At 36.3% G+C, this 19,492-nt stretch overlaps 1 protein-coding gene across 1 annotated transcript; it reads right to left on the bottom strand.

Moving 5' to 3' along the window:
* Positions 1–1,260: 1,260 nt before the first annotated feature.
* Positions 1,261–14,693, bottom strand: LOC144435059 (glucose-6-phosphate isomerase-like). The gene is made up of 13 exons (XM_078123604.1): positions 14,572–14,693; positions 10,962–11,052; positions 10,544–10,732; positions 9,063–9,146; positions 8,343–8,486; positions 7,694–7,810; positions 6,916–6,969; positions 5,787–5,999; positions 5,137–5,299; positions 4,906–4,982; positions 4,052–4,180; positions 3,042–3,184; positions 1,261–1,466 (listed from the first exon to the last, which is right to left on the bottom strand). Exons 1-13 carry the CDS (start codon positions 14,691–14,693, stop codon positions 1,283–1,285), a joined length of 1,710 nt encoding a protein of 569 aa, XP_077979730.1. The 3' UTR covers positions 1,261–1,282.
* Between the last annotated feature and the right edge of the window lie 4,799 nt (positions 14,694–19,492).

Below are 19,492 nucleotides of genomic sequence, written 5' to 3'. Positions count from 1 at the left end.
AAACCAATAATAAACTGCATGTGCCACACTTCATAGCAAGATCGCACTTTTTGCTATATTTATTCTAAATGAAATAAACCAAAGTCATTTAAATGGATTGTAATTCCATGCAGATATTCAGACGCCAATGTTTTTCTTAGTATATCAAACATACACCAGATGAAGGGAGCGTAAAATGTCCTTTGCGGCGTTCATTTGATGTCTTTGTATGCTGGTATGTGTATTTCATTCCAGGTAGACAAAATGTAGCAAGAAACTATACTCATTAAATCTTGCTATCTTAAAATGTAGCATGTCACGTTCCTTATTGATTTCTGCGTGGTTGTATCAAACAGAAAAGCTGCAAGGTAATGTGAAATTCGCAATAACTTGCATTTAGCTAGTTTGTCTACGGACATAGCACAAAGAACGTTTTACACATTGAAAAACATTTTTTTTAACAATTGGAATTGATTACAGTTACAAATTTGAATTCACTGACTTGTTCTATGTTGAGCAACTGCTCATGACTCACTCGACCTTCAATATGGGATGAAATCTGACCATTTTTGTAATGACGCCCTCTATGACCGGATTTGCAAAAATCGTAACATCACGAAAATGGCAGAGATCGCTCTGACTCATGGTACCAAGCTGGACAAGCACCTTTCGGGATTGTATTTATCGCTAAAATCCCGACCTTTCATCATCGAATGGCTCATGTATTATCTTTCTGACTTAACGTTCTGACAATGTGATTATATTGAAACATGTATAAGCTTACACACACTTCTGAATTACAATTAAAGTAATTAAAGCTGCTACTGCACTGGAACGTTTTTTTTGGGAAAAATATTTTGATAAATACAAAAACTTACTCGTGATATCATACACCTTGAAGAATATTGCATCGCCTGTGGGTAAACGTATTTTTCGTACGTGTATACACGATAAATCAAACCAAATTGATTTACGGGTCCGCACCCAAAATCTCGACGACGATCATACTTTCAACCTGTTTCTGTATGCCATTGATAATACCGACCACTGTTTATCAATTCGATATATAAAATCATTACCAAAGTGGCCTAGCCCTATAAACTTCTGAACTCAAAAATATATCAACCATATTTATCCACTTGTGTTATAATTTACAGTGTTTGATATGTACATAATTTAAGTACAATATTCAATCAATAAAAGTCTATCACTATATCACACTGTACTACCGGTATGTCTGCAAAAAATTGATATTGTCTGGTTGCTTCAAATCCCCCTACATATAACAAACATCTAGACTGTCTTATGTATGTTTTATATCATTTCTTAAATAACTGAGTTTTAGTTCAGATTTTACTGGGTCGATGCGTCGGTGAGATTTGACAAAGTTAATAAGACCATTGGTGGAACAGTCATGACTGCTAACTGGTTCGACTCCTCTCAATTCTGACTGTATCTCTTTAGCGATTTGCTTACCCAGCTCAACTCTGAAAATGAGGATTATAATTCTACAATTATAAAACAGAAAACTACTAGCTCGTAATATTTTTATTCACGACATACAACAAGCCATCATCATCATCATCATCATCATCATCATCATCATCATCATCATCATCATCATCATCATCATCATCATCATCAAGAATTTCAGAGGTACATGTATATATATCAAAGTCTGAGTATGACTACAGATTTTTACACTCATTCTAGAATCTATTAATTAGTCCAATCAATCTAGCTGAAATTTAGGCCGAACCTCAACAAAATTGCAACAGAAATAAGTTTAGTGCATGTTGCTCAGAATGTTATGCTGAATAACATATCAAAAGTATAGAACAATCTAAGTGGTGGAATATGGTGAAAAATGTCGTTTCTTAATTAGCATAATTAGTGAAAAAATAATATTCGTGAAATATCATTTGTTGAAAAACCCATGTAAGTAACATGTCTATGGGTAGGTCTGAAGGTGAGGAATTACTTCTGAGTCACTGTATGATCGTACAACCATTCCTATTGAATTTAAATTTAACTTACTTTAATTAAGGACAATGATTATATGTAACGTACAATAAGTATACATTTTTTTGAAAGCTCTTGTGAGTAGTATGTCTATCATTAGGTACTGAGATAGAAAACTACTTATACCTTGATTCTATCAATATCTCGTCACTGTTTGCGATCATTAGATAGGATTGTATGCTTGCCTATAAATATGTCTTCATTGTATGGGTCTACCAGGGCTGTCCTTTGGCTTTTAAGGCAGCACTGATTGATTTGTATTTAGGTCCTAGTTAACCATATATATGCTATTATTGATGGTGTAGGAACACATTGTCATTATCTGCTCCCAATTGTGCATTTTAGGTAGTTTTCTTTATTTTGAATGAACGTACTCTATTTGAAAAGTACAATTAGTCTAGTATCAGTGTGTTTGTATTTCTTGCATTGTTCATACCTTCTGGGCTTTATGTTTAATTTGTTTAAAAGTGAAAATAAAACATGCTCATATTCTGTTCTGTGTTAGTCCCTACCATTTGAAACTCTGATTTCTCACCCTAAAGCCTGATGGCCCGATTACTGACAACATGATCTTCAGTTTCTGAACGTTCGTAAACATCGTTTAGGGGAAGGGGGAGGGGTGGGTGTTGACCTAAATGAACGAAGTTCGTTTATTGAGGTTGTGCGATATATTGTGCGATTGTACCTTAATCCTTGCACAAACAATGCTGAGGATATTGTTTCAAGCGATTTTGAACTCCTATTTGTGTTTGAAAATGATCTCTTTTAAGTGTTTGTAGATTGTAAAACTCTATAATGGGTTACGTGATGCAGAATAGGCGAAATACCAAAGCTAATTATAAGCAATTTATGCTAATTAACCAAAAAAAAACCACGAAGAATTTGCTAGATTTTTTTGTAATGTTGTTCAGCATACAATTCTAGGTAAGATGCACTAACATAATTTCTGTGGCAATTATTTCCGGGTCAAACCTTGACTAAATCCCTGGTGTCACGTACGACCACAAATCTTGAAGGACAATATTCTATAACAGACTTACCCCCACTGATCATACGAGTTGATGTCCCATATCACACCCTGTGTAAATATCTTATGTTCATACATGACGATGAGAACACCCAGCATGTAAGGAGTTAACTTTTGGAACACGATAGAATTGGTAGGTCTGTTGCCTTCAAACACCTCCAGGGAAACAAATCATACATTATTCAATAAGTTACTTATGGTATAATTATAAAATATATAAAACTAAATGCTTACAGGAGATTTTGTATTTCGTTTCGTTTCGTTTCGCCTAATAAAAAAATTGTGTGGTACCGATTACGCTCAATTTTTCATGTGTGAGTGTCTAGTTCAGGTTTTCTATTTTTTTCCAAATGGTCTCCGTTTTATTTATTTCTTCCCATCAGATGTACAGCCATTACAGATTGGAAGAACAGTTTTGTATTGTCTCTTTAAGTTGATGTCAGTTTCCGCATCCACTATTTCTCGTGAGACTTCACACAATTTTTGCGATTTTACTTTTTTTTTTCTAGAATACGTAAAGAAAGAGTAAAGGGTCGGCAGTGAAAAACTAGGCGGGGTCGGGTAACCGGAACCAGACGATTATTTTTATTAGGCCTTAGCTTGCACGTACTATTTAACCTTGTAGGAAGATCAGTAAGGCTGACCACAAGGTTTCATGTAGAGATAGACACGGCAAAGATAACACAGAAACCGTATTTTGTAAATGCTAACAAAAACAAAATGTAACACAATATAAAGCAGACACTATATAAGGGATACTTGTGTGGTATCTTTATTGTGTCTTTCTCAATTCAACATGAAACTTTGTGATCAGTACTCTCACTGATCTTGATACATCGTTTGATATCATGTGCAAAGTTTACGAATTCGAAGTGCTTGCTATCTTGGGAGTAATAATGCTTAAACCCTTGATAACGGTTTCTTAGAGAGGGTGCAACTTCGACTAGCAACAATAACGTAACAGTTAATTAAGCAACAGTCTACATTAAGTAATCAACGCCACATATTACATTTTGTAATTACCTTGTGTGGTAGAATCTTTTTAACATTTTCTTCAGACTTTCCTTCTTTAACTAGTTCTTCCTTTGCCTCTTTGCTGGATTTGCCACGCATTAATGCTTCCGTCTGCGCGAGAAAATTGGCGAGTAATATCTACATAGATAAGAGGAAAACAAAACACAATCTATTACCAATCTGATTAAAATCTGATGTGGTGAAAGCGGTTAGATATCTTTATTTAGCTCTATTATAATTTCCATCGTTTTGTGTCGTTTGTTTTCTTCAAAGTGATCGCCGCTTGTGGGAAGGCGGCAACCACTCGGAACAAAACAAACGACACAAAACGATGGAAATTATAATAGAGGTAAATAAAGACATCTAACCTCTTTCACCACATCAGGTTTTAATCAGATTGTCTACATACATACATACATACATACATACATACATACACACATACATACATACATACACACACACACTCACATACATACATACATACATACATACATACATACATACATACATACGTACATGAAAAGAGGGAGCTACTACATACTTTCTTAAATCAATGTTTGTGACAATTTGCAGAAATAAACCGGTGAACGGGGGTTGGGGGGAGACACTACAGATTTAAAAGGCACATATATCACGGAATTATATAAAATGTGATACAAAATCTGATTCAGAATTTCAGAAACGCATGTACATTGAAGTAGAAATGTGCAAACGAGTTATCAACTGACATCTCAGCTCGTTTGCCCACTTTGATGACAGTATTGTGTTTTGCCCCTGCCAACAGTACACCACTTGAATGATGTATTGCATCAGAGTACATGTGATAGTTCACGCTGACTACAAAACATATATTACCATACCTCATGATGCAAACCATTGCTGATTGGATTGTGAGTTTCCACTGGCGCTAAGAAATCGCAAGGGGTCAAACGAGTACCTTTAAAAAAGAAAACATGGCGGTCATAACTTGTAAATTTTGTCGCTTCAAGGTTGGAATTATAGATATCTGTCACGCACATACGCCAAAATGCTCATTAGGATCATTTATGCATGCGAGGGGTGGGGGTGGTGGGGGTGAACGGCCTACCTACCTTGATGAAGGAGTTGAAAGAATGCATGCTGTCCGTTTGTTCCTGGCTCTCCCCATATGACAGGACCGGTGGAATGATCTACTCTGGTGCCATTACTTGTGATATATTTACCATTACATTCCATATCATTTTGCTGGATATATGCTACAAATCTGTGCATGTACTGAAACAGTAACGATAGGCAATGGTAGTGATGAAAAAAAACATGGAATTAGGAGTACTTGACTGTAATCTGAAAAGTATAAACTAGCCTGTTAATAAAGGAGGGTTTGAAGCAAAACTTATTAAGAAATCACATTTTTATCCCACATTGAACTTTGGATGTGGGTCCCCATTTTTGGCTCAATGAGAAATCATGAACCAAACGTTTTAAATTTCATGTAAATGAGTAACCCCCCTCCCACCGTTAGATTGATTGGTGTAAACAATGTAAGTAGCATCCTGATAAATATACCATATTTGGACTTCACGTAACTGCCACCAATGAACATTAACTTATCATTGGGAATTCTGTGATTGTTTAACAAAGACACGAGTGGCTTCGATTTGTTTGAATTTGAAATGTCATCTCAGGGCCTCATTGAGCTAGACATGAGAAAAGATTCGAAGTCACGGATAGCCTCTAGACTAAGTACTTTGATGAAACTCACCTGGTCATATGGTAACACTGCATGAGTCTCTGCACCATAGAAGTTGTTATACCAAATTCCAAGTACTGCCAGGATGACAGGAGCATTAGCTTCTAGTGGTGCCGTTCTGAAGTGGTTGTCCATGTAATAACCACCAGCAAGGAGAGATTCAAAATTATCCATACCTATGTATAAAGCAATGGACATACCAGTGGCAGACCATAGACCACTAACCTACAAAGTAATTTCATTGGTGAGTATGTTGTTATAAATAATTACACTAAACCAGTGTTATTAAAATGCAGAATGGTATGCGTACGTTTAATCAGATTTTACTTCGGGTGATGGGCAGGTGGTGTTTATCATTGTGGCATATCAGTTTGGTTCATGTGCACATGTAGGCTATGAGATATCGAGTTACTGCTCTCAATCCTTAAAAGGAGTATACTTACAACTAGAAACGTATTACTAACTCAATAAAGGGCAATATTTGGCTCCGGCTTATGACAGAACCCCATGACGCGCGAGTGCAAGTGTGGCGTACTGGGTATTTGCATGCATGCTAGCGCTTGCAGTGTTGTCTTCGAATTCGGTCGTACTTTCATCACGAGCGTAGCAAGTATTAGTCCGGGGTATTAGTGAAGCAGAAACATCGCAACCACAAGTGAAAACACCCGTGAGTACCTACAATTGCAGTCGCGAGGCATGGGGTTCTGCTATTATAAAAGTGACAATCCGAAAAAACAAATTTCCCTAAAAATGCGATCACACGATTTCGTATACTTGGGCTGACAATTTGCAAACGTATATGTGTGTGATTAATACTGTAGCACACTGGTACATATTTAATACTGTAACATCAATGTATGTTGAGGTTGTGTAATTGATCTATTTTATGATCGATTTATTATCAAACAATTCAGTACATTTGCAGCAAATGGAAAGTTATTGATTGATCTATCAATTGGTTAGGCCATTTAACAACAAATGAAACCATTTGTGCTCAGATCCAGCCTGATAATCATTAGTAAAAGTAGAATTTAACTTTGTTATTTGTATTTGTTTTAGGTCAATGGTGACGAAACATAGATAATTATAAAATGGTTTGATTGAGAGTATATCAAGACATAATGATTGTAATTATACTTACATCCAAGAAGCCAAAAATATTTCTCTTATCAATGCCAAAGGCTTGCGCTTTCTCCTGTAAAACAACAATATATAAATGTTGTATTTTGTGAAAAATAGAAGCCATGAAAAGCAAGAATTACAATTTGCTTTAGCAAAGTGCAAAAACAAATGATCAATGTGTTGTTATTTCTTGCACTGTCTGATATCACTACTGTACTGTAAACATTCCACACTTGCAGTGTACAGTTACTACCACACCAGAGAATGACCATAGTTTCAATTAGGCAGTATGATGTTTTTTACGTCTCGCACAAGGGTTTTTTGTTACAAAGTATATGACAAAATACAGAACTGATAGCGGACAAACATATAAAATGATACATTGTATCTCACTATCAACGTAAATCAACATCACTGTACGATAAAACAAAGGAATATTCAAAGTTACACAAAACTATTTATTTGTGTTCACAGTGAAATGAAATGAAATGTATCATGTCATGTGTGCGCACTATAAGTGCCTGTATTTTGTTTGTATAATTCATAACTAAAATCATCTTGCCGTTTAATTGAAACTGTATAGTCTTTCTGGTTTGATAGTAATTCCTGAAGATATTCTAAATGTGATGTAATCAGGTAAACCACAGACAAGTCTGTGAGTAAACCGATATAGAAAGGCTCAAACATATTGTTATGTAAATGGAAATATCTTGGCAAGGGTAGTTTCGGATGATGCCGTAAAGAGGTCTTTGGTTTATGACGTTCATTTGAAAGTACTACTTTAACAAAAAACCTACAGTATTTGTTGAGAGAGCTGCAAAATGTTTAGCCACAGCAGTTTCATCTTTGGCTGTTTGTAAGAACCAATCCTTGGCAGAAGTGGCATTTGTGATAGTTTCTTGAGTTGTGAATGACTGGAGTGGAGAAAAGGGGAAAATCATTGTGAAGATGGTGTACCCTTAAAAGACCATTTTCAAAGTTAAAAAAAAATTGATATGGCAAATTAAAATCTTTAAAAGAATATGGCTTAATTACTTAACACTCCATTTTAATAGATAAACAATCTTATTTGCACAAATATGCCCAAGAACTGTAACTGCAGATGGATGGATAATTGAATACATCAGAATAGCAAAAATGGATACAGCATAATGCTAATTATGTCTTCTCTCATTTTAAAAATTATAGAATCTAGCTACCTAAAATACAGATGTTGAATTTTACTTGAGCATAGACGCCATTGTCTATGATTTAAGGCAGCTTTTTGGGGTAATAATGACAACGACGAAAAAATGACAACGACGAAAGTTCGGAAATAATGACAAACAAGTAGACAGACAGCCAGACAAACAGACAGACAGACAGACAGACGGAACAATAACACCCCCCCCCTTACGGGAGGTATAGGTCATGGATGAAATGCAAATTTGGAATAGAACAACTCACCTTAGAAGAAATAAGGAATAGAGTAGTGTCAGCAGTAAGCTTTTTCATAGTTTCTACCAAATGTGTTCCGTCAATATTGGAGACAAAGTGTACTCGGGGACCATTGCCATAGGGTTTCAGAGCTTCAGTGATCATTTCTGGACCCTGTTTAGTGATACAGAACTTTATTTAGATATTGTCTAGCAGTATCAAGAAGAGATGGGTCTGTTAATAAACGATAAAGAATGGTAGAAACCTGGCAAAATTAGCACTTATGAATGATCACTTTAATTCCGTGCTATGGGAGGCTGATATAATTGGAAAATGTTTCTTATATTCATATGTTTGAAATTTGATAAGGATTGCTACTTCATAAATATTACGGACAGGCTATATTATATGAATCACAACTGATACTAAGGTATTTAAAAAAATCTTTTATGTTTTATAGCTTCACAAATGTTCATTGAAATTTAACAAACTACCGGGGTAATGATGCCGTTTTTTCATATTTGAGTAGAGAAAATATTGTTACAGTAGGGCAGAACAGATGCATTGGTTCATCCTTTTTTTTTTCATGCGCCTGTTTCTTTATAACTCGATTCTCCACCAGTACAGGTCTATCTAGACTTTAACATTAATCTCCAATTCATTTCAGAATTTTGTTCTCCTTTAAATGTGAATTTCTCAAACTGAGCTCACACCTTTCACACAATCACTAATAGGAAACTAGCAACATACCAAATCAGATCCACCGATACCAATGTTAACTACATCGGTAATTGCTTTACCAGTATACCCCTTCCATTCTCCGCTCCTGACAGACTGCAAAGAAGTTAATTGAAGCAATGACTAATCTATACATTCAACATTACATGTAATACTTAAAACTGAATAAACATGTCACAATGCATAAACTCAAAGACCTTAAATGCTGAATTTCCATTATTCTTGAACTCCATCCTTTTCAATAGTGTCCAGAACAATCTGTACAGCATATGATCATATCAGACTGCATTCTCGCAAACAGAGCTGATATTTATTCCGCGACAAAATACCTAGTGCGTCTTGGACTTTGCCGGAAAAACGGCTGTGGTTTACGACCATGGTCAGACTGTTGTTTTTTTAATTTTTAATTAATTAATTAATTAATTAATTAATTTTTTGGGGGGATAAGATGCATACTCCCTCCGCCCCATAAGACATATTGTAATCCCATCACATATCTGTCACGATGAGACTTAGTTATGTCATCCAGTGAATGACATGTAAGAACACCTTTAGGAATTACAAGTGGAAAGGGCCTGGGGAATTGGGGTGGGTGGGTCATATTTTACAAAGTTCTCTGGGATTGTCAGAATGTTTTAGGAGATCTATTACTGACAACGTCAGGAGGAATTCAGGATGCATTCACACTCCCACGTACAGTAGTAGAATAGCACGAGTTTCGGATTTGTAACTATATGATTACCTATGATTAGTTGCATCGGTGATCCCGCCACACACCGATGATTTTTGCACTGTCATTATATGCATTTATTAAATATCTATATGCAAGTGAACACATGTATGCGTGTTCCATACACACAGAATATGACGTCACAATTGTAAGTTTTGCAAAGTTTTCTGTTTCAGATAAAGAAAATAACAGCCCCGCAACGCGTCAGTGAAGGAGTGGGTTTACACACGGTAAATCCATGCTTGCAGTGTTTTCTGCTGTAGTTTTACCCACATCCAGGATCGGACTCGCGTACGGCCACCGAGAACATTGCTGCAAACACTTGTGCAAATACCATGAGTACGTATACGTCACAATGGCAATCGCTCGTTGTGTATGTGGTTCTGTCATAATGTAATGTGCATAGGGTTTTACTTTACTTCAACCACATCCACATCTCTCAAAAGACAAAGGAACAAGAAATTTTATCCACGCGAACAAGGCTAGGACATACATTGAGATGAAACCGTTCTGACTCCTATTTGAGGTACTCAATGATTGGCATATCACGAGGTATAGACTATTTTCCCATATTGACCTTAATTTGCATATAGGCACACTAGTCGCGTTCTATTTCCCCAGGGCAATATACATGTAGCATGGGAGTCTTATCATGTATTTGGCTTGACCATAGAAAGAGCATGTACCTTAGTGGGAATATGATGTGCTATAAAACACTTCACAGGCAATAAGTGTATACTTTTTACACAATCAATATTATTACCTCAGTGAACTTTCTCATTTGAAGCAAGAAAGCGTTTACATCTGGCATGATGTCCTGTCCATTAACACTGATCGCATTGTGAGATCGATTACGTAATGTAAACTGCAAAATTGCAGAATTCTCTGTGAAGTTTCTCTTCTCGCCACAGAACATACGATCTCGTTTCTTCTCAAGACCTGAAGACCTGGCCTAAAATACAAAAGAAAGATCGTTATATATAAATCGCAATGCTAAGTGTGTTTTCAGAAAAGTCAAGGTAAAAGAATTTACCATAGCTGCTTTTCATATACCCTGTACGAGTGGATGTAGTTTCTGAGATGGCTTTTTGTTACATTTATTCTGCCTTCAATCATTTTCATCAACAACGTTAACACTTTCCGTTGACGAACATACCGAGATAAGATGTAACATATCTTACCAGTTCGATAAGCATGTTAAGCACTTCTTCATTGATGAGATTTTTCGAGTAGTCCAATAACAGATCTCCCGATTCTGTTTCTAGTTTGATGCTGTGAATGAATGAATGAATGAATGAATGAATGAATGAATGAATGAATGAATGAATGAATGAATGAAAGAAAGAAAGAAAGCAAGGTTAGACGGAAGAGGTTTGTATTGGAAAAAAAAGTTTGGAGGGAAGACGCTAATTAGTATTATGATATCAGTTTTACAGCCATCGAATGTGTTTTCACATGACGGTACACTCGACACCACAAGATTTTGTTTATTGGACCGAATAAAAGCAAATATGAGGTCAGAGGTCATCTTGTGTTGAATAACTTAAATTTGAATTTAGACACTCCTCGGAATATCCCAACTAAATTCAGTCCTAACCGTTTAGTCTTTTTTTTTTAATTTTAGATTTTTGACACAGTTTTAGACTCAATTTGCATATCAATGATAGGGATTATAATGTTTAAATAAATTCTTCATCTAGACATACATACAAAAAATCAAGTGAAATTTCAGATTAAAACAACTTAGCTGTTTTAGAGTTTAGATTTGACCAAATATTTGACCTTGTTTTGAACCAATTTGCATAAATTATCAATGATTTGGTCATAGTTGTCTTGGACGGTTCGTCATCTAGATATCCCCCAAATCATCCGACCCGATTGCCAGACCAATCTGTTCCTGATTAACCGTATGCAGAATTTTGACTGAATCATACGTTATATTCATGATCATGCGTGCACAACCTCACAGACGAAAAGTTCACTATGCTTACAGCATTACTGAACCTCAGTTCAAATTTACTATTAAAAAAATATATCCATTACACATAAAAAATTAAGGTCAATATATTCGAGTATTAAAATAGATTTGATAATTATACTATCGCGCAACTCTTAATTTGAAAATGTCCTCGACGGCTAGTAGAAGAGCAAACTGTCAGGAAATTGGTGACGAGGGTTTAATAGCAGATAAATACATTCAACAATTTAGTCATTTCCAATCTACATTTTTCATCTGATCATGAACAAGAACCAAAATAGAAAGTACGGAGTTCGTGAAGCTATTACCGACAGTTTTCTGCTGGGCACTTGACATCATAGCGAGTTGGTCGTTACCATATGACAAATAATAATCAAATAAAGAATAATAATTCGCATCTTTTTAAAAGGTAAACCAATTCAGTAGTCTGTTTTACATATGGAATTCGAAGACTTCGATCTCCCATGATTTGAATTAAACCATTCCAAAAAGTGAAGAAGTATTTTAAAGTTATTTTTAGCCCTTTCCCCAATGGGTGTTATTAAAATGGCTCCGTCCATCCGCGCGTCCGTCCGTCCGTCTGTGCGTCGTGCGTCCGTAATACGTCATTTTTTAGACATCCAATGTCTGATTTCATGCAAACCTGACACAAAGGTGACATATCATGTGGGACATATGCACGTCAGTATTTTTTATATATGCAAATTTGACCGATTTTTTTGCGGGGGGGGGGCGCATATTTGTAGCTATAACTTTAATACTAATATATTCAAATGTAATCACATGCAAGCTTTCTTGTATATTGACCTTTACCTTGACCTACAGTGAAGACCATCAAAATTAAGCTATTACTTAGCAATTGCTATGTTTCTAAGCTATTACTTTGAAGCAATTATGTGTGGCTAATGATTTTCAGATCATGATTATATAGATAATGGAGAACCAGATCTAGATAAACACACACATGCATTATGTGAGGTGCTCATATCACTTTTTTACTGAATGGTAGTCATATTTGTAGTGAACAAGCATGATTTACCACATAACTCAAAAACGTTAATACATTGAGACTACATTCAAATATCTACCCCCTTATTGCATGCCAGGTTTAAACTTTCTTTTGAGACATTGACCTTTGGCCTTGAATCTGATCTTCAGATTCAGTTATCGAAATTCAGCAGTTTCCTGCATCATCAGTGGGGTAGAAACAAAATCGAACTATTACTAAGAATGAATGACCTAAACCCATCAGTACGAATCTTACACTCGAAATCAAGGGGAATATAGACCAAGTTCCTGATTAAAATCTGCTAAAAACGGCTAGATTCCCTTATTTATCTTTATTTCCTTCGTGTATTGTCGTTAGATTGTTGTTGTTTTTGGGTTGTCGCCTCTTCAAGCCGTATTCATTTTCATTCAGATTTAGATCAGATTGCCCACGACCTAAAATTGTACGTACATGCCAGGAGTTCGTCTTTTATGTGTGATTTAGTCACTTCGAATGGGAAAAGAAAGGTGTACCATAAATAATCATTAAACTGTTACGGGTCAAAGTTAAACAAGACATAAATCAAATCAAAGAAGAAGACACATGTATTAAGGTCAGATTGATTAATAAAACAGATCAGCAAGTCGGGTCAATGAACGTTCTTCTATGTCATTAAATGAGGTCGCGAGTGTTACAATAAGTGATAAATTACGACTCTAGTGATTTCAGCTGCTGTATAGATATGGGTGTTTTAGACCTCAGACTACTAACGAATTTGGTGGTCTGAGTTTAGACTGAGTTTTCAACTGTTTGCTTCTGAATCTGATTAACTGTGTGTATAAATATTTCTAAATAAGGTAAAGAAATGAGTGCTTGTTGTGAAGGGATTGTTTGCTAACCAATTTGTATTATGGCGTGAACATTAATTTAAATAAAATATTGATAACGTTCACGGTTAGAGCCAGTGGATTTTTATCAGCAAAACATTTCAGATTAGAACGGACTTTGAATAAGAGACACTGGTTTGGACACGCTTCGTGAATAGGACTTCATGAAGACAAATTTATCCTTCTGAACTTTGGTTTTCGGCTACAAGTAATACATTAGGGAGTTCGGTTGAATCACTCCTTTTACTGGAAAATCGTATATGTCATTCAACCAGAAAGTAATTCCTGAGTCTTTCGTAAGTTCTTTTTCCTCAGATAGAGTCCTACAAGATCTCTGTACAGCATGGTGCGACACGACGGCTTAGAAATGGACGTTTACTCTTGAATTCTGGTCAATACAAACAATACCAAGTTCAAGCTAGTATCAATGCTCTTATCGCTGGCTTATGTATGTAATGTCCAGCCGCTGTTAGGGAGCTACGATTTCGTGAAATGAATCAACATAACATCATCGGAATATATTATTGTACAGTATCTTAAATCAAGGACAGTTTGTGTCCGGTAAAGTATTGTTATTGTCAACAAGTTAAAATCGCAGGATGTTTCTTTTAGAGAATGTGACGACTTGATGAGATCATTTTATTTTATTTTATTTTTTACAATGTAAGAAGAATAGGGGCGATTTTGATTAAAAATAGTTATCACTTGAATGTCCAATCTCAGTATGAGTTAATTCCCAAATTTGTGCCTATACGTGTTGGATACCAGCCGACACCACCGCCCAGCGTATCCCACGACTGTCCTTTTCCGATAATTTAGGCTCTCGACAATTATAATTAATTTATGACCATTAAGAAAGTGAGTTAATAGGCCACGAAGTCTGTTTTACGGAACGACTTTTGTTCCTTTTTTTTCTAGATGTAAAAAAAGGTTTTTACCTGAACTTGTCAAAACGAGATGGGTCTTTTTCGAACATTCCCCTCATGTTCAGTCTTGATACGTTTTTTGCATAATATTCTTTCAGTCCAACAAACCATTGATTAGATGTAAAAGAAGCCATTTTCGATTATTGAGAATCCACTTAGATGCAGATACTACTGGGTAGCCTTAAGCTTGTGTAAGTACAGCTTGTTCTGTCCACCCTAGACCTGGTCATGACTTGACAATTCTTCAGAGGGGTGATCGACACTCATTGAATTCGCCGGATCATTGAATTCGCCGGACCCTAGATGCTATACCGCGGCAAAGTCGAGGCATGTGATACTACTGCATACATGAATCAATAGAATTTTGCCGATGCCGAACAATAGACAAATATAGACACACAATTTGTATATTGGTTGGCGCGTTCGATTAGGATGAGGATAAACGATGGTACATTGTTTGAGCATGCAATAATCAGGTTTTTTTTGTTCATTTGATTTCGTTTTTTTTTGTATTTTCTATCGTTCCGGGATGTGCACTCAAAACCTAATGCTACAATTCAAACTGTACAAACTCGAACATACGGCATGATGCGGATCTGCGTGGCAGAACAGTCGGAACGCAGGTACGCGACTTGACCGTTAAATGCACTTGCGCAGGTTTTTCGCACAGGTTTACTACAGTCACAAGATGGTCTAGACTGGAGATTGACTGGTGAGTACAATCACGTTATAGAATCCAGAGTCCGTCCGTATATCAGATCTTTCAAGATAAGCAAGGCTTGTAGTAAAATGATAAACTGCATACGAGACGATGTATATTGTGTAACTGGAACCATAGACTTTATTTATCAAAGCCCTGAGTTGGGGCCTAACTCCAAGGCAGAGCCAGCTGGAGAGTCCAGATGCTCGCAGCTCGACGGTCAAAAGCCAAGGGCTGACTCTCTGCGACGCTATGGTCGTTACAATAATTAAATTACAATAAGTCACGCATATGAGATGTGCTTGTAGGATAACAATAGGTCACGCATAATTATGAGCGTCATGGAGAAGAAAGAAGAAGAGGGATACTAAAGTTTAACTTGAATGACATCTCCAAACATACGATATAAGTGTACCTATTGTCCTGACATCCATGTGAGCCATATTCATTTCTCTAACTAGGTGGTTGGTGACATGTATAAGCAGTGTCATGTCTGAACCCAAACACAGTAATTAAGAATTCATGACACGTATTTGAGACATCCTGCATTTGTCATGTTTGTGTACTTGCTAGATTAATACATCGACAAATTCTCATTGGTTTTATGCAGATATTTTGTAAATCTAGGTCGATCTTGGTGTTTTGAATTTAATCCTACGAAAAGATCTGACAGCATTTACGTAAAACGAAACGGTAATTATCGGGCCAACATTTTGCGTTAACAAATGCGTCCTAAGAAACATTACGACATGACATATGTCCTGGTATAATTTTGAGTTGCTTATCCATGCGGTATGTGAAATTTCGCTTTGGTTCACGCCCTTTCCAATGGTTACAGTGATTTGGAAATTCCGTGTTGAAAGTGTGAGATGTTCCGGTATGTGGAGATGCACAGTGTCAAACGAAAGACTTCGATTAATATCGAATTTTCAATTTAATCAAGATAGAGAAATTATATATTGTTCATCATATTTTGAATTTTGCTGTTTCTTCCTATAATTTGTATACACAAGACCGCCACACATCAAATGTGATGCAAGTTCACCTATTCATAAATTTTAGTGGCATTTGCTAACCACAACAATGTTGCTACTGTGTATCATGTGTTGGAATGATTTCCCGCTAAAATGATCGATCCATTATTAGTAATTTCCCCGCCATTTCCGATCATCAATTATTTTCCATCTTTAGCGATTATGTAACAATGATGTTGACTCATTAAAAAATGTATGTAAATTTGCCTAGCAACAAGACCACGCCCATAGCAACAACCAAATAATCAAATAATGCAAAGATAACAATAGGAATTGATAGACAAATGAATAACCATTCAAAATGTATGCAAATATGCCTAGCAACATGACTACGCCCATAGCAACAGCCAAGTGATCACATATATTGCAAAGATAACAGGGATAAATAGACAAATGAATGTATGGATAATCATTCAGCAAATGAACACCTATACCTAGTATGGATCAGCATACGGGAAAACGTTTTTTAAAACTGTACAGTTGTGCTACGACGCTAATGGCACTATTTTTTTTAGATAACCAACTACAATAACAGTCCAAACGAGATAACTTTACAAGGGATGTGGATTTCACATGCATAAGGAGATGTCTCATAAAGACCTCTGAACAATGCATGGAGGTACTTAGCCAACCACCTTCCATCTTGATTTGGGAGAAAGACATTGTCACCGTGACTGCTACTGGTTGGGAGGAGATATCTCAAAAAGTGAAAACCTATTTGAAACTAAGACCATGTAGGAGGCCATTTAGAGGCATAACACATCAAACCATAGACATAATCTAATGTCTTACAATGCTTGAATATGGGCTTGAAATACCAGAATTGAAACAATTTTAGCATGCTGCTTACAGTACATATTATCTGGCTATGATAGAAGTGTATTGTCCTTTGGCAAAGCTGCCAGATATTTTGCAGATGTTCAAAAAATCACAAATAAAGAGCAAAAATATTTCATGTTTCCCTTTCAGAATTGTGATGGCCCACTGACTTCTCCTCAACCCCCTTCCCATTGTCGTAAATTCTTCTTGTTCCTTTAGTGCATGTTGGATATGCAAAATATTACTTTAATTTATTGTGTGGATCATCAGAGTCCGGTAATTTAATCACTGTATATAGATATTATATAATTTGGAATTGACTTAAATGTATAAGTATACATGTATTGTTCAGAAAATATAAAGAAACTCCCTTACATAAGTTTGAAGCAAAATGTGCATAGTAATCCAGCAGCCATTTTACTGAGATTAGAAGCCCACATGGGGATAAATTGCCCATCACGAAAAAAATAAAAACATAGAAATGCCAAAAATATGGGTAGGTTGGGCTCCCCCCCCCCCCGGCCTTAATAGAGAACATTGTTTAATTATATAGTATATGGGTCACTGTGCAATAAGGCCGACACCAAGGCCAACACAGCCAATTGCAAGTCATTTTAATGAGCTACTAGCCAGTAAAGTCGTCATTGACTCGTCATTTTCTTCAGCTAATTCATAGGAAGATTAAATCTGACGGAATGTTGTTTCATGTTATTCAGAACCAGTAATCAGCGTCACAACGGATATAAAACGTGACCTATTATTAAAACATATATTCATTGAGAAAAGTTCAACGGTTGTTAGAATTTTTGTTGGAATTAGAAGTTGAAGAAAGAACGGTCAACTAGTGTCGAAATAAAGTACAAGTGTGTCGAAATAAAGTACAAGCGTTCATCACATACAACGTTGATCACATACAAGAGATCCAAGAAGATACTGTATGTTGATCACGAACCCGTGTGTATGAATGTCAAAGGAATTCACTGTAACATTAGAACGGCAACTGATATGTTCGTATAGCTGCTGGATCCATGGCCACTTGAACTTCTCTGCAGGATTTCCGAATGCTGTAACCTTGTAAAGTCCTAGATAAGACATACGGGGATGAAATTTGGGGATACGTTTACTGCACTGTTGTACTGACGGGGTGACAATGATTTATGTACATCGATACCATAAACAATAGAGAGGTGGTCAGATTCAAGCCACATAATAAGGAGTGCTTTTTTATTTTCTGTCAGATTGATTGTGTTATCTCGTTTTCTTTCTCAAAAACATCATTTGGTAATTTGGTACATTGACAGTATACTAGTAAACAATTGAGGCATACACGCTTTTTAAAAGTAATTCTCCCGAGCTTGAGCATTACTGTTAGCAGATAAATACCTTGCACTTCAATGCTAAATATAACAACGTTTTGACTAGAGTATATTCCCCGCACTCACTCACTCACTCACTCACTCACTCACTCACTCACTCACTCACTCACTCACTCACTCACTAAAAGCAATTTCGTGCTTTTTTGTTGCTTTTAATTACAACTTTAATGACTTCTTCTACACCCGACAATGAGAAAAATCTACGACTTGGCTGTTGGAATGTATGTGGAGTGATGTCCACAGTACCGTACTTAACCAAGCTCCTTCCGGAAATTGATATTCTTGCAATTACAGAACACTGGCTTTTTCCACACTCAATGCATTTTCTGAACTCTATCGACTTGAACTTTACATCGTTTGGCGTCTATGATAGAGCTTTGGAGATAAATCCTGCCGATTTCTCCTTACGTGGCCAAGGGGGTGTGGCATTCTTAATCAGGAAGTCTCTCACATCGACTATTGATTATCTCGATTTCGATGATGACCGTGTTATCGGACTCAAAATCAATTACATGCATAGAAATTATGAAACTAAATGCATCTTTGTTTTTGCAGTATATTTGCCACCTGTTAATTATACTGTTGACTCTTACACTGAATATATTAACTTCTTAGAAGATCTTCATTCAACTTATTCACCTATGGGTGATGTCATCATTCTCGGTGATTTTAACGCTAACCTATTCGGGCCTCGTCACCATGGAACCCCAGTCTCGACTAGAGAAAGGGCAATCGGACAATTTATACATTCTTGTGATCTAATTCCGGCAAATTTGCTGAACTTATGCACAGGCCCAATCGAAACTTTCAGTGCCTACAGCGGACAAAGTAAGTCAACTTTAGATTCGATTCTGATCCCACGTCACCTCGTTTTTACGCTAAAATCGTGTAAAGTCTTATATGACTCTGCCTTGAACCTCTCAGATCACTATCCAGTTATTTGTGACTTGAATCTCGAAATCTCACACATTCGGACCTCTTTACCACAGAAATCTCGCTTAAAG

The sequence above is a fragment of the Glandiceps talaboti genome, chromosome 5 (assembly GCF_964340395.1).
Source record: "Glandiceps talaboti chromosome 5, keGlaTala1.1, whole genome shotgun sequence".
In the NCBI taxonomy this organism is placed as follows: Eukaryota; Metazoa; Hemichordata; class Enteropneusta; family Spengelidae; genus Glandiceps; species Glandiceps talaboti.
The sequence above is the reverse complement of the archived record's forward strand: the minus strand, read 5'-3'. Positions and strand labels throughout refer to the sequence as shown.